This window comes from Propithecus coquereli, unplaced genomic scaffold (genome assembly GCF_000956105.1).
Source record: "Propithecus coquereli isolate 6110/MARCELLA unplaced genomic scaffold, Pcoq_1.0 Scaffold633, whole genome shotgun sequence".
Lineage (NCBI taxonomy): Eukaryota > Metazoa > Chordata > Mammalia > Primates > Indriidae > Propithecus > Propithecus coquereli.
Window position 1 is genome coordinate 571,265 of NW_012152319.1, and position 16,545 is coordinate 587,809.

At 48.7% G+C, this 16,545-nt stretch overlaps 1 protein-coding gene across 1 annotated transcript in view; it reads right to left on the reverse strand.

Moving 5' to 3' along the window:
* FAM118A (family with sequence similarity 118, member A) overlaps window positions 1–13,061 on the reverse strand; it is a 30,953-nt gene extending 17,892 nt beyond the window's left edge. The window contains exons 1-2 of the mRNA XM_012659778.1: window positions 12,978–13,061; window positions 10,731–10,825 (exon numbers count right to left, since the gene is read on the reverse strand). Of these exons, the coding sequence (XP_012515232.1) occupies window positions 10,731–10,825; window positions 12,978–13,061 (179 nt within the window). The remainder of the gene's footprint in view (window positions 1–10,730; window positions 10,826–12,977) is intronic.
* Between the last annotated feature and the right edge of the window lie 3,484 nt (window positions 13,062–16,545).

The window sequence follows — 16,545 nt, forward strand, 5'->3', positions numbered from 1 at the left end:
ATGGTTTTTCCAAAATCACAATTTTCCCCACTTCTAATAGTTACTGTAGACAAGGAAAAATACAGAAAAATAAAATTTAAATAGCCTGTAATCCTACTGCTTATGAGCAATTTACTGTTAACATTTACATATTTCCCTCCAGACTTTTTAAAATTTTTCCATCATTTGAGAACATAGTTCATATCCTAATTTTCCATGATTATAATAAAAACATTTCCCTTATGTTATGAAAAACTATTCATAACTGTAAGTGTGATGCACACACATGGAATTCCATCGTACTGATCATCCTCATGCAAGACGTTAGTATAGTGACAGTCTAACAACCAGCTCGGTGCACAAAGCTTATTTGTCATGAAATGATTTATTTAGGAGAAATTTCTGAGAAGAACTGCTAAGTTAAGGCATATGAGCACTGTAAAATACCTTGGCACATACTGCCAAACTGCTTTCCAGAAAAGTGGTCAGCAGAACACACAGATGCCCACTTTGTCACATCCTAACCAGCACTGACTGAAAACCACTGATTCCATAGGCATCATCCCCCTCAATTAGAATCGGGTCACCAAAAATAATTTTCTAGGGTAAGGAAACAGGCCTAATCGGTCTATAAGCATCATGAGATTGGAGAGCTACATGGGATCCTAAGGTTATCCCCTGAAAATGTACGCAACAGTGTAAGTGCATGCATACATTTTCCCCAGGGAAAGGTGTTCGGAGCTTCCCTCAAACTCCCAAAGATGTCCATGACCTTTCCCTAAGTGCTAGGAAACCACAGTAGACAGGCAGAGAAAATGAGGCTCCCAGATGCCTGCAGCCTGCCCGAGGGGAAGGGCAGACAGAACTAGAGCTGGGCTGGGCCCGAACCCTCACCTTCGCTCTCACCTTCCCGTGGAGTCACTAGCAGAGTCATCAAAGATCAATGGTTTTTTCTTTTTTTGAGACAAAGTCTCACTCTGTTGCCTGAGCTAGAGTAAAATGGCATGATCACAGCTCACCACAGCCTCAATCAAACTCCTGGGCTCAAGTGATCCTCTGCTCTCACTTCCCAAAGTGCTAGCTAGCACTACAGGCTTGAGCCACTATGCCCAGCCAGTTTTTGTTGTTTTTTAACCTATAGACATTTTCTAAGAAAAGTAACAAATATTGAGGTTCTTCATTATATAATTCCTCTACCATATAATATAAGCCCAGCCTGTGGTCCTGAGATTTCAACGACTGACTTAACTGTTCACCAATCCTCAGTTTTATCAACTGTAAAATATGGATTCTTGCTAACTGGCCAAGTTTCGAAGGCTCAAGAATCTCTCATATGAAGTGCTCTGGACTTCAAACTGCGGAGTCAAAGAGCTCAGGCTCTGACCTGCCCGTGAGGCTGCCCCACGCTTCCCCTCCTTCCCTCCTTCAGGCCAGCACTCCAGGAACCCTTCCTGTTCCATCCCACTGGAAAGGTTACGTAAGTCGCTCATCAGCTGACTCATCCACTGCTCCCCGATGCCTGCCCCCCAACATAAACCACATCACTGCAGAACAGTTACTCCTTCCTGCCTGTGGGAAGGAATCCTTTATGTCTGCCTTCTTAAGTCTCTCAACCAGTGATTTAAGAAACCACATGCTCAAAATCGTTACCATGGTAAAGAACTTTAAAAATCTGTATCTAGTTCTTTAAATTATTGTTCAACTGCTTTTGATTCTCCATATACACGTTATTAAAGTTACAAATTCAAAACCTAAATATTACATTTACATCTGCAAAAACTTATCAACAAACTAAACTTCTACTGGCGTATTGAATTCCAAAATTAAGTGATTTCCGAGTTTCCCAAAAGAACGAGTTACCACTATTCATAACACAGAAGAAGTGAGGGCTTGCGCTCTCAGGTGGTTTGTTGCTGGCTTCAGTGCTCAAAACCTCTTTCTCAGCCTGAACTTAAAGGTATGGGGCTGGCTCCTCGGACAGCTCTTCAAACGACGCACAGGTTCCACCGTCAACAGGCAGATGTGCCTCTGGACTTTAACACTGATGTGTACCTTTAAGGATCAAAGGAGCCAACACGGGAAGTACCCAATTATATCAAAACTCAACGCAGTAACCCTGCAAGGAGGAACTGCATAGTTGCCCGTATTTAGACAGTTACAGCTCATTATCCCACTACATGTTTAAAGGCATTACCTCACTTCCTGTTTTTCAGCAGCCTAAACATCAGAGCCAAATCTCACAATAACTTACAAATTACCCCAAATCTCTCCCTTGTTTTTAAACCAAGGTCCAAGTAGATTTTCAAAGCAATCAATACCTGATGCTAGAAGTTTCCGCAGCACTGCAAGCCTCTTGTGTTCTCCCAATCTCAACCACCATTCTTCTAAGCCAATCAGATTCTGAACAACAGTAACAAAACCCGTTAGAGGCCTTTTAGACGCTGCATCTTTTGGTTTCCTGGTGATTATGCTGTCATCACGGTTTGCAGGCTCAAAGCCAAATCATCGTAGCAACCCTTTTTTTTCAAAGACCTATCAGCATTTTTTGAAAGCAAAATCATGACCCAACGCAGATTCTTATACGTTCCCGTCTTTTTTATCCACATCCATTAATAAAAGTCTTACCAGGATGTTTTCTGCTTAGAACTAGAGATCCTGAGTATTTTATGAACCAGCTAGGGCAGCTAGAGACTTGCTCTTTGAATCCCTGGCATCCAGCATTAAATAAATGTTCATCAAATTGATAACACTTTGGGGGGGTTTTTTGTTTGTTTTTCTCAGTAGAGATGGGGTCTCGATATGTTGCTCAGGCTAGTTTCAAACTCCTGGTCATTAAATAAAGTTCATCAAACTGAGTCCAATGCAAAATATAACAAATTACAAAAAGCAAACTTGTTATCTACAGCTAGCAAAACAAAAGCCGCCCAGCCCTAAGCCCACGATGGTACAATGTTAATGACCCATCCCCAGCCCCCATCATGTCTCCTGGTATCACCACTTTGTAGAGCCCTTTCACACCCAGACTCTGGGCTTAATCACGTAATTTTTTGGCCATCAGGATATCAACAAATGGGATGCAGGTACAAGTTTGATACGCCCTTTGACAATGGGGCCTATCCTCTTGGAACTCTTGCAAAGCTTGGCCCAGCCTCCAGGGAGGACGAGCACTGCACAGGGAGCAGCCAGCCACCACGCATCCAACGTGGGAGCAAGGCTGCCACTACTCAGCGCCAGTCGGGCAGCCAGATGACTGCAACTGCTCGCGTGACCCCGGAGAGCTCAGCCCTGGCACCGAGCTACAGAACTGGCTGTTGCTGTCATCCGAAACCCTGGTTACCACCGCCGTTCTCCATTGCCACGAAGAGAAGAGGGATGGGAGGGGGAGAACACCAAAGTGCCAAGAAAAATGGAGTGGATCTACGCATGAAAGAACATCCATGAAGTTCTGAGGGGAAAGGGGAAACGTGTGTCAAGGACAGTAATTATTAAAAGTGGCACAACAAAAAACTGGAATTAAATCGCGTTCCATTACAAGCTACGCTTTCACTTAACAAGCACAGGCCACGAATTAGAAGTGTCAAGTGAGATCCTCAAAGATATTCTTTAAAAAAATCTCTTAATTTCTATAACTAGGTTATCACATGGGCTTTGAGTGGTACAAAAAAGCAGGGAGATGAGAGCTCCAAGTTGCATAGCACCTGACTGCAATGAAGGAAAAAGGGACACACAGTGGACATAAGCTCAAATAGACCCTTCTTACACAGCCCGAAGGGTGGGGAATATCACATTCATTCAGCAAAGTTTCCAAATGTTGACCTTTAACTCACCTGTAGTCAATCCACAGTCATGGAAAACAATGACCCCAGAATTTGCAAAGAAAGTCAGACAAGGTCGCTGTGAGTACAGAAGAGTCATTTATGTAAAGCCCTTAGAACAAGGCCTGGCAACACAGCAGGCTATTACTATCAACATTACTAGTACTACCACTGCCACTGTTCCAAAAGCCACCACACAATAAATGTGCTACTGACAGAAGACAGGAATCTTGGAAATCCTACTATTAAGTTTAAGCCACGTAACCAGAGTGGATCCTAAGGACTGGAATGTCCTCAGAGGAGGCCAGACTCTATCAACTGCATTCTGACTACACCGACGCAGGTGTGGAAGACCAGGGAGCCTTTAAGCAAGCCCTTTCTAGCATGACCTCCAGCCCCCAAGCACACTACAGATGAGGGCACACAGCTGTCAAAGCATGACGACACTGGTCATTATCATTATCCTTTCTCTTTCCTTTGATTTGATTCCCACAAACTTCCTTGTTCACAGCAATCTGGTTTCCCAGGTAGACGTGGGGGATGGGGAAGAGCCTGGCAGCAAAAGCCACTGAGCAACAAGAGCACGTTCTCAAGTGCATTTGGCGGCCGCATTTCTAACCACGAAGGAATCATCTGCGGTCTGGTTGATGGATCTATTTCCGGTGAGTTTGATCAGCTTGACTAGGTTCACCTGAATGGGAAACAAAGCACAAATGGACAAAAACCTAAGCTTTCAGAACCACAAAGGAAAGGCTTAAAATCAACTGTGGATTGACTACAGGTGAGTTAAAGGAAACTCTAAGAACTCCACCCAAAGTGGCACCAGGGTCCAGGTGGAGAAAATCAGGTGGAGTCAAGGAAAAGCCACTTCTTTCTCAGCCAGGAGACTCTCTAAACCTCAGTTTCCCAATCTGTCAAATGGGAATTCCACCACCCACATCACTGGATGGATTGCTGCAAAGACTTTAGAGTGAGACGAATATCTGAAAGGTACTTAACAAATTGTAAAATGTCTATCACCATAAACTGACTGGGCTTCAGCACCACTCTTCCAAGGCAGTCACAAGCTACATATCGATTTAACCACAGGTCCAACAAAACTTAATTTTAGCCATTACTAGTAATAAGGGATCTTCAGGATGAAATTGTTTTCTTCAATTTACAGAAAATACAAACCCTTAATTTGAACACATGCTACTTAACCAATCACTTTTGATTCAGTTGAGATAAATTACAATGGAAAAATGCCTTACTTTGTAATGGTCAAAATAAGTTAATTGGCTTCTTGAAACCAATGCCTCCAAACAAGCTGCTTGGGCTTATATACCCAAACCAAGAAAACAAGAAAATCCACCAGGAATAAAACAGTGAAAGGTCACAGTTTACTTAGTTCAAAAGGCAATATTAAGTACTGCCACTTTTTGAGCCCTTATTAAATTCAAGGGAAAATACTAAGCATTTTACACACATTATCTCATTTAATCTTCTCAATAACCCTGTGAAATGACTACTCCTATCACCTCCACCTCGCCATCACCAACACTGAACCCTTTCTCATAACATCAGTGCAGCTTGGAATGGCAAACAATTATACCTGATTTCACTGGGAATTCTGTCATCCACTAAAGCACTCACTGTTTTACAGTTTGTCCATCAGATGTGACACGTGTGAACTAAAATAAAATTTTAAGGCTCACCCCCCCACCGGCTGACTAAATGGACCCCCTCATGGCCAAAGGAATACCCTAAAACTAAATTGCCTGCCAGGAGAAAGAAGGTCAGACATGCCTTATCATGTCCCCCTCCCTTCTTGGTGACATCCTTTGTAACCCATTAACAGGCCTAAGGGTATGCAAGACAAACCTGCAGGTCCTCAATTTACACAACAAATCTATGTCAGGTGGCTTATCTCTGTTAAAGAGCTCCTTATGTTAAAACATGCCAAGCCTCTAGACAAAGCTTCATGTCTTTAACCAATTACAGGCCAAAGAATCTTTAAACCCACCTATAACCTGTAAGCCCCCGCTTCGAGATGGCCCACCTTTTCAGGCCAAACCAATGTATGCCTCCCACGTATTGATTTATGACTTCACCTGTAACCCGTCTCCCTGAAATGTATAAAACCAAACTGTAACCCAACCTCTGCGAGTCCACTGCTCAAGACCTCTTGGGCGTGGCTCCGGGTCATGGTCCTAGAATCTGGCTCACAGTAAATCTCCTTAAAATCACTTTACAGAGTTTGGTCTCTTTTTCCGTTGACACACGTCACATAACTCAAGTGTACTACTTAATGATAAGCCAATAATGGCTAAAACGCACCAAAATGGAGGCCAAAGGCACACTAAACCACCAGCATTTATCCATCCCAAGAGGACACAAAAGACATGTTCTAGAAAGTAAACCTCCAACGAAACTTAAAATTACAGAATTTTAGAGCTGGAAGGATCTTAAGGTTACGTAATACTACACACCCTAATTTTTCAGAAGTGAAAATTGAGCCTGAGAGGCAGCAACTTGGTCAGTGTACCCCAAAGAGTTAGGGACAAGCTATAAACTCACTCCTAACTCATGTCCTATACTCTTTCCACTATCCTGGGCACTGCCTCATCTACTATGACCCCAAAATTTTATCTAAGGCTCTCATTTCTACCTCTTAACCACCAAATCTTTATAAATAAAGCACACAGTTTGGTTGATCTACAGTTTCACTTGCCCTTTAATCCATTCACTCCCCAGAAATGCTAAGAGAAACAGCTGCCATTAGGAAGACATAGGAGGCAGCAGGAAGAAGCCTCAGGCAAAACAGCCAGCTCACAGCAGTTTTCTGTGGTGTCTTGGCTAGCTTATCACACAGCTGTCCTCCTTAACCTCAGCAGGGAACAGATAAGGAGGACTAAAGGGGAGGGGGGGCAATGCCTCCACTCTAGAGAACTAGGTTCTCTGGGCCAGGAGTCCTCCAGGCTCCTTGGGGGGCGGAAGCAGGATACAGAAGAGCCCCACCAACAGATTAATACCTGGGCAAGCTACTTACTCTCTCTGAGTCTCTATTTCCTTTATCCACAAAAAAAGGAATACAGTTTGAGCTCAGGAGTTCGAAACCAGCCTGAGCAAGAGCGAGACCCCGTCTCTGCTAAAAATAGAAAGAAATTAATTGGCCAACTAAAAATATATAGAAAAAATTAGCCGGGCATGGTGGCACATGCCTGTAGTCCCAGCTACTCGGGAGGCTGAGGCAGAAGGATCGCTTGAGCCCAGGAGTTTGAGGTTGCTGTGAGCTAGGCTGACGCCACGGCACTCTAGCCCGGGCAACACAGTGAGACTCTGTCTCAAAAAAAAGGAATACTATTAATACCTTATCCCTCCTATGGTAATTGAAAGCACTAAATGGGATAATATTTCAAAGAAGAAAGCCGAACAGTGTGCTTCCCACTATACCCTAGGTGTGTGATGGGGTCTCCTTCCTAGATTAAAAATAAAAGTAATTAAATAAAAAATAAAACAGCTCCTCAGTCACACCGGTCATATTTTCAGTGTTCAACAGCCACATGTGGTTAGTATACTGGACAGCACACACAGAACATTTCCATCACCACAGAAAGTTCTATTGTACAGAGCTATCCTAGAGTCTTCCTCTCCCTCATCGAAGTCCAGACTGCAACAAACAGAAGTCCTGCAGAATTTTCTTCCTAAATTGCTCTCTCATCCACAGCCTCTGCCACTGCCTTAAAGCTCTCACTTCTCTGACACTGAAAGCCATCTGCTTCTAGTTCCAGCCCTCTAGTCCCACACCGTCTGCAGAGGGACATTTCTGACACACGTGAACTTGTCTCTTCCTCAACAGCTTTCCATTACTGTGAAATATACATTTAGTCTTCAACCCCCTCCTCCTGTCACACAACTCCTAAAATCCTGGGAATCTCCAGAGTGATCTTTTTGTTTGCTAACGTGTTTACAGCCCCTAGGCAGCTTCAGGATGGGGACTGGTCACCAGAAAGACCCAGGCAGGATTAGAAGGCTGGGACTTTCAGCCCCACCCTGTGGGAGGGCGGGGGTGTTGAGGCTAAACTGATCGCTGACGGCCAGTGCTTTAACCAACCATGCCTGTGTAATGAAGTCTCCATAAAAGAACCAAGAGGACAGGTTCGGAGAGCTTCCGGATAGCTGAACACCAGGAGGTTCCTGGAGGGAGGGCAAGGAAGCTCCTCGCCCCTTCCTTCCGCTTCACCTGCCTTAGGCATCTCTTCATCGGTATCATCTGTAATATCCTTTATAATAAACCAGTAAACATGTTTCCCTGAGTTCCGTGAGCTGCTCTCGCAAATTAATCAAACCTGAGGAGGGGGCTGCGGGAACCCCGACTTACAGCTGGTTGGTCAGAAGTTCTGGAGGCCTGGACTTGCGACTGGTGTCTGAAGGGGGAACAGTCTTGGAGACTGAGCCCTCAACTTGTGGGATCTGACACTATGTCCAGGTAATGTCCAGACTGAACTGGAGGACACCCAGTTGGTGTCCGGCACAGAACTGCTTGCTTGCTGCTGGGGACAAACCCCTCCCGCTTTGGTCACAGAAGTCTACAGATTGTTGCTGCTGAGTGAGAGAACAGGGAAAAAGCACATGGAGCGTTGTTTTCCACACTCACATTCCTTCAGGCCCCCAGCCCAGCCTGATCTTCGCCCCTCTCGGAGACTCAGCCTGTCCTCGACCTGCCCTGCTACGTTCCACGTGCATCTCCCGTGTGGACGTTAGACACACAATCACCCAGATGAAGCTCTTGCAGGGGTGGAGAACCTGCGGCCTTGGAGACACATGTGGCCTTCTGGATCCTTGAGTTCGGCCTTTTGACTGAATCCAAATTTTACAGAACAAATCCCTTTATTAAAAGGATTAAAAGGAATTGTTCTGTGAAGTTTGGGTTTGTTCGAGGGGCCCCACTTGGAGATGTGGAGGGCCACATGTGGCCTTGAGGCCACAGGTTCCACACCCCTGCCAAAGGCGGCACATGCCCTATGGCAAAAGGACAAAACCTCACGAAAAAGTACCCATGTCAATCCCCAGGCTCAGACAGCAAAGAGATGGAACACCAGTCTTCTGTGCCTGGGCCTTCAGAAGCTTAGCCATGCTCCAGGAGGCCTCGGTCCCCACTGTCATCACCTTGGTCCAGGTCACCCCCATCTCTCACAGGGTCTCACTTCCTCCAAACAAGTCTCCCCACCACAGCCAGACTGACTGTTCAAAAGCATAGGCACAAACTACCTCTCCTCTCCTCCTCAAGTCCCGCGACAGCCTCCCAGTCCCTTAGAGTGTCAAATCCTCCACCCGGCAGCAAAGCTGGCTTGCTCCAGTCCCGACTGGGCCGCGGGCCCTCTTTCTTGCCACTCCCCAAACCTTGCGCTATGCAAAACTCCCAGATCCTTCCATTCTGGTCTCTACTGGGAACACTTCCTCACTCCTCCCTGCTGACCAACTCCTACCTTCCTTCAGGGGAGTTGGATATTTCTCAGGGCGATTGGCAGAAGTAATCATTCGAGAAAGGGCCAAGGGCACGGTAAGCCTCAGGGAGCAAAGCTGGGTTCTCTTCGCTTAAGACTCCCTCCCACACTCCCCTTGGAACGTTTTTCACCAAGAGAGACAAAACATCTCCAGCCACCTCCCCACCCCCGATGAAGCGCTGCTCCAGCCACAAGTCTCCGATTCCAAAACTGGTGTGCTTTGGCACGCCTCTCTGCCTTTTCACGTGCTGTCTGTCCCGTTTGCCTGGAATGACCCTGGCAAACTCCTCCTCAACTTCACCCTTTGAGAATCAGCTCACCTGTTACCTATCACCTCCTCCATCATCCGTCCAAGAAGCCCTCCTTAACACTTACCCCTTCCCAAGAATCCCACCTGGTCTCAGCTAGGCTCCCACCAGGTAAAAAAGACTACTGTCTAACTGATCCTTCTAACTAGGCCCTGACAGCAGTCTCTTTCTCCAGTGCCAATCCTGGAACCTATCAGGAGTTCAAAAAAATGTCAGTGCCATGAATGAAAAAATTAAGACCCAGAGACAACCTGAAAGCATCCTGATGTGCCCTCACCCCTCACTCCTTACTTCTGTCTCCCTTCACCACATCAGATCACCTGTCCTCTCGACTGTCCAGCGAGGCCCTGAGTCTCACCAGAGCATTAAAAGTTAAACACTGTCCCTGCTTTGGCCTCAATGCACTAGTAAACACAAAGGCACATGCGTGCACTGAGATCACACCCCACGTTTGGTTATAAAGTGGTCCTCAAGCGATCTGTTACATGCATCTGCTTCTTTTAAATTATCCTTAAGAATTCACAAACCCTGGGAATACTTTCACAGATACCCACAGGTCCACGGGCCTCGAGTTTGAGAAACTCAGCCCTGAGATCAGCGCAGAGAGGGAGCTAAAGGGTCTGAGCTCCTCAGGGCGGGTGGCACAGGCACAAGAGGAGGCTGAGAGTGGTGGGATGGGGGCCCCAGGGATCTCGGTGGGGCCAAGGACATATGCACCGAGGGCTTCCACCCAGGAAAGGTGGGGAGCCCTTGGGACGGAGGGCCCTGAGGGAATCCTGAAGGTTTCCGGAACCAAGAGTTCTCAGGGGTCTCAGGGCCCTAGAGCGGCCGAGTCCAGGAGACATCTTTTAGAGTTTCGGGGTTCGAGGGTCTCGAAGGCTGTCGAGGCCCAGAGGCGGCCGAAAACTCCCAGAGGGTCTCGGGAGCCAGGGCTCCTGGAGGTGCCGGGCGGATCCTGAGGGGGTCTCGGGGTCCCGAGGGAATGTTGAGAGGTGTGAGAGGAACCGAGGTGTGTCGGGGTCCTGAAGTGGCCCCCAGCGGCCAGGGGCCCTGAAAGGCCGAGGCAGACCCTGAGGTCTCGGGGTCCCCAGGGGCTCTCGATGCAGGGCTCCCGGGTCTGCCCAGACCCGCCCCCTCACCTGCAGCGCCGACGAGACGCTGGTCCGAGCTCCCGCCGCCTCCTCCTCCGCGGTCGACGATGCCGCGGGGTCTCGGCGGCCGCGGGCCCCTCACGCTGGGCGGAGCCGGAGGGGACGGTCCTCGGGGACCGGACTGCGCGCGCACCCGGTGGGGGAGCCGGAGCCCGAGCGGACGCCGTACCGCCTCCAGCCGCCGCTCCACGTTAGCCGGCCACGGCGCCGCCGCAATGCCGTTCCCCGCGCGCCCACCCCTCGCCGCGCGAAGGTTCCGCCCAGAAACCAACGTCCCCGGCGGCCCCGCCCCGGGAGGAGGGCGGAGCCAATGTGCTCGCCCCGCCCCCGTGCCGCCGGCCCCGCCCACAGGTGTCCGCCGGGGGGGGCCCCCCCCCCGCAGTCTCCGGCGCAGGCGCAGTCGAGGGGACGGAGGGCTGCCGGGCCTTGCCAGCTGCGTGCGAGCTCAATCTGTCGCAGGCTGCCGCCGGCTCTCAGTTTACTGATCTGCGAATGGGGGCGGGCGCACGGTGGAGGACGTGGCGTGCATTCGGTGCGGTGGAAGCGCCGCTCTGCAGCTGCGTCCTGTGCCACACTCACGCAGTCTCCATCCTCAGCCCCAGGCGAGCCCGGACCTGGGTCGGGTCTCAGTCCCCAAACTGTCCCCCCCCCAGTCTTGCTCTCTTTCCTTCCAGAGAGCTCGTCACTCTCTGAAATTCCGTACACTTGTGACTATCTCTCTCCCTTCCTGTGAGAACCGGCACCTTGTCCGTCCTGTCCCCCTCGGGTCCCCAAAAGCGAGCGCCGGGCTGGGCACACCGTGGGTGCCCAGATGTGAACGTCTCCCCCGGCGCTCTCCCCGCATCAGAAAACACTCTCCTTCGGAAGCTGAGAGTGGGACCAGCTCAGGTTCCAATCCAGTGAGGCCCTGTGACTCCTGCGTCTGTAAAACGGGGCGATCACCCCCCTCTGGGGGTGTTGAGAGGACTCGGTGAGGCCCTGCGTGGGCGGGCAGCGGGACAAGTGTCCCTTGGTGATCTTACTACGTGGGTGGTCCCTCCGCCCCTTTCTCTGCCCTTGGAAGTCTTTCCCTTCTCCAAACACGACCCAGTCGAATCAAAAGTCACTTCCTCTTTCCAGCCTCCCCCGCCCTGCCCAAGCCAGAGTTAATTATTACTTCCTCTCTCCTTAGCGCCCTTTTTTCTGCCTGATTTTAAAGTTGACTGGTAACATCTCCCCCCACCCCAGCTCACAAGGAAGCTCGCATTTTGTGATAGAAGCTGGTCTTGTGAGTTTCAGCAGCCTGTGAAACTGGGTGGCCCAGAGCCCTGAACACTGTGGGGGCAGTGACTTGGGGGGTGGAGAAGGCAGTCGCTGAGCTCCTGTGAGGAGCCAGGCACCTGCCTGGCGCTGGGCATGTGTTCCTTTATTTAGTCCTGCAACACCCTTATGAGGAAGGCGTCTTCGTCTTCGTTATTATTCCAATTTAATAGAAGGGGAAGCTGAGGCCGGGAGAGGTCCTCCAGGCTGTTCCACGCCCCAGTCCACACATTTAACCCCTGCATACAGCTCCCCATCCCCTGGAGGTGGGATTTAAATGCAACACATTTCAGTTCACGAGCACCTGCTCCTGTGCTGAGTGCTAGGACCCCGCACCTGTGGGAGACAGGGCCCCTGCCCTCAAGGGGCCCCCCAGCCCCAGCATGTACCTCGAGAAATGGGAGCCTATGGGCTAGATGCGGCAGAGGCCAGAGCCCCCCCCACGGTGCAGGGGCCCCAGGTGGGACGTCCTCTAAAGCCAAGGGCAGGGAACGGGAGTAGTCACGACCTCCGGCGAGTTCAGCCCATTCGAGGCCTGGGCCGAAGTCTCATCCCCTCCACCCAAAACTCAGCTAAGCAGCCTTGCAAAGACAAGGACAGCCGAAGGGACGCCTTGGGAACAAGGGACTCTCCTTTCCCCCTATACCCACGAGAGCCGGCTTCTATCAGGTTGTGGAAGATTACTGAGGGGCACTGCCCCCAGCCACCTTGACCAGTCTGATGGGTAAGTGGATGGATCTGGCAGGTTGGCAAGTGGCTGGCGTGGTGATGGTGTGTGCATGCGTGTGACTTGTCACTGGGTGCTGCAGGGTGTTCGCGTCCTAGCCTTCTCATGGCCAGTGTGAGCATGTCTCACGCAGCATGTGTCAAACAAATGAGTGAATATGTGTGTGCGTGAAACAACGAGGCTTGTTCCCCAGATCCCAGGGACCAGACCCGATTCATCTCTGTAGCAAAGGTGCCCTTGGGGGCCTGCGGCAGCGCTGAGCAGTAAGGCATTAGCACATTTGGAATGCCCATACTGCTTATTGAGCACCTACTATGTACCAGGCATGATTCTCTAAACTCTTCCCAGGCACCTTTCTTCGTGCTCACTGCCACCCTATGCAGTAGGTATTATTAATCTCCTTTAACAGACTGAAAAAACAGGCCCAGAAGACTTAAAGTAACCAATCCGAGTTGCTTAGAATTGCTGCTGAGTGCTGTCTGGCTACAGAAGGGGCTTTGCACTGTTAGAAAGGAGATAACTGACAGATTCACAGGCCAGCACCTAGTAGGACACTAAGCACTATATGACAATCCTTCCAGCCTACAGAGGAAGTTGTTGCTTTATTGCACGGAAAGACCCACGTCACACATAAATGCCCTGCACTGGTGTGTAGGCCAGGCTTGCACACATCGTGTGCCCTTGGACCGCACCCCACAGAGCTAACACGAACCACACACTATATACCCTCACACGGCCTGTGTCGTTACACGTACGTGCTGTAAACATGCCAACGGAAAAGGAACTAATTAAGCCTTTTGGGGCCTCCACCCATGCCACCCATGCCCATGTCAGTTTCCTACAGAAACTCCTCTGCTGCTCCCGCCTCTGGGCAGGCTGGCAGAAGGACTGTGATGCCAGTGCTGGGCAGCAGTTGGGGGGGGTGGCTGGTAGGAGAAGGGAGGAAGGCTGGCACCTTGGAAACTGGCCTGGAAGCTGGCACCAGGCTGCTCTGAGGTCCCACTGACCAACCTATGTCCCCTACCCCCTGCAGCCATGGTAAGGCCAGGAGGACTGGCAGAGCACTGCACAAACAACCGAATGTGCACTAAGCACTCACTGTGCCGGGAGCTAAGGACACCTTCCCTCATGGCTCTGACAGCGCACTCGACTGGGAAACCGACAACAGACCCAGGCATCAGGGCGTGATGAGGTTATGAGGAAAGATGAAGTTGTGCAAAGAACAGATGCTGCTACTAAATTAAAAGGGCAAAGCACAGAATGGAAAAAATTTGTAAAGCATATGTCTGACCAAGGACCTAATTTGGAATATGTGAAGAGCCCACAGTTCAATAATAAGGTAAATAACCCAATAAAAAAAACTGGGTAGAAGATTTGACACATGCTTCTCCAGAGATATATGGATAGCAAATAAGCACCTGAAAAGACCCTCAATATTATTATTCATTAGGGAAATGCAACTCAAAACCGCAGTGAGATGCCGCTACACACCACCAGAGTGACCAAGGTGAAAAGATTTGACCATACCAAGAGCTGGCAAAGATGTGGAGGAACTGGACTTCTCGCCCCCTGCAGAGAGGAATGTAGAGTGGTACAACCACTGCACGCCTATCACAATGGCTAGAATGAAAATAGTGACAACACCGAGTGCCAGTGAGGATGCAGAAAAACTGGATCACCCGTACATTGCTAGAGGGAATGTAAAATTGTGCAGCCACTCTGGAAAATAGTTTGGCCATTTCTCTAAAAACTATACATTCAGCCGGGCACAGTGGCTCACACCTGTAATCCCAGCACTTTGGGAGGCCAAGGTGGGAGGATCGCTTGAGGCCAGGAGTTTGAGGTTACAGTGAGCTATGATTGTGTCACTGCACTCCAGCCTGGGTGACAGAGACTCTGTCTCTATTAAAAAAATAAAAAATGAAAAGTAAATATGAACTTAACCATACAACCCAGCAAGTGTGCTCTTGCGCATTCATTTCAGAGAAATGAAAACTATGTTCATATAAAAACTTGTACACAAATGTTCATAGCAGCTGTGTTCCTAATAGCCCAAAATCAGAAACAACCCAAATGTCCTTCAGTAGGTGAATGGTCAAACAAATGGTGGTAGATTTATACTACAAGATACTACTCAGCAGTCCAAAGGAATGCGCTATTGATACATGAAATAGCTTGAATGGATCTCAAGGAAATTATGCTGCATGAAGAAAAAACAATCTATAAAGATTACATACTTTATGATTCCATTTATATAACAGGTGTTTTTTTTGAGATGGAGAACAGATCAGTGATTGCTGGGGTTAGGGGCTGTGTAGCAGGAGGGGGCCTTGTGGAGCTGGAACAGTTCTGTATCTTGATTGTGCAGGTGGTGACCCAAAGCTACATGTGTGATGAAATTGCATAGAACTACACACACACACACACACACACACACACACACACGCACGCACGCACACACAAATGAGTGCCTGCAAAGCTGGTGAAATCTTAATAAGCTCTGTGTATTGTACCAATATGAATGTCCCGGTTTTGATATAATTATGCTGTAGTTATACAAGAGCGGAGGCTGGGTGAAGATGCATGGGACTTCCCAGTACTCTGCTTTTTCCAACTTCCTGTGAATCTGTAAGTATTTCAGAATAAAAAGTATTATTTTAAATGGTAAAAACACTCTGGAAAACAGCTTGGAAGTTTCTTTAAAAATTAATCATACAGCCACCATATGACCAGCTATCCTCCCACAAGAAATGAAAGCAGATGTCCACAGAGACCTGTGCATGAGTGTTCGTAGCAGCTTTATTTGTAATAGCCCCAAACTGGGAACAAAACAGGTCAATGATGGATCACTAAGGTGTATAATGTTCATACAATGGAATACTTCTCGGCAAGAAAAGGGGGCAAAGTGTTGATGCCTGCGACAACGTGATGAATCCCAAAATATTTATGCTGAAAGAAGCCAGATAAAAAAGAGAACATACTGTGTGGTTCCATTTATATAAAACTGTAGAGAATGCAAACTAATCTTTAGAGAAAGAATGCAGATCAGATTACCAAGGGGCATGAGGAAAGTTTTGAGGAAGACGGATATGTTATCTCCATTGTGATGGTGGATTCATGGGTGTCAAAACTCATCAAATGTATATTTTTGTTTGTTTTAGAGACAGGGTTTTGCTCTGTCACCCAGGCTGGAGTGCAGTGTCCTGATGATAACTCACTATAACCTTGAATTCCTGGACTCAAACCATCCTCTTGCCTCAGCTCCCAAGGAGCTGGGACTACAGATGCACCACCACGCCCGGCTGGTTTTATTTTTATGTGTAGAGACAGGGTCTCGACATGTTGCCCAGGCTGGTCTCGAACTCCTGGCCTCAAGCAATCCTCCTGCCTTGGCCTCCCAAAATGTTGGGATCAAAATGTATGTTTTAAATAGGTGCATCTTACTGCGCATCAGTTATACCTCAATAAAGTAGAAAAACCAAGCTGGGTGAGGTGAGAGTGGGGTGAGGGACAGGTGCTGTTTCACATAGGTGATCCTGTCCAGGACTGTGCTCTGACAGCTCCTCTGTGATTGCTGTTCTTCCAACCAGATGGGTGGCCTCCCGGTCTCCTAGGCCTGGGGCTCAAGCCTCTGTTGGACTGAATTGAATGACATACCTTTGATTGGTCTAATCTCAGAAGAAATCACCTGCTTATTTGGGAGCAGCCTTCCTCATCTGACCCTCCTTGCAAAGAAGGGGTCAGGGGAGCTCAGACCTCCTTGCTCCAGGTCTCACG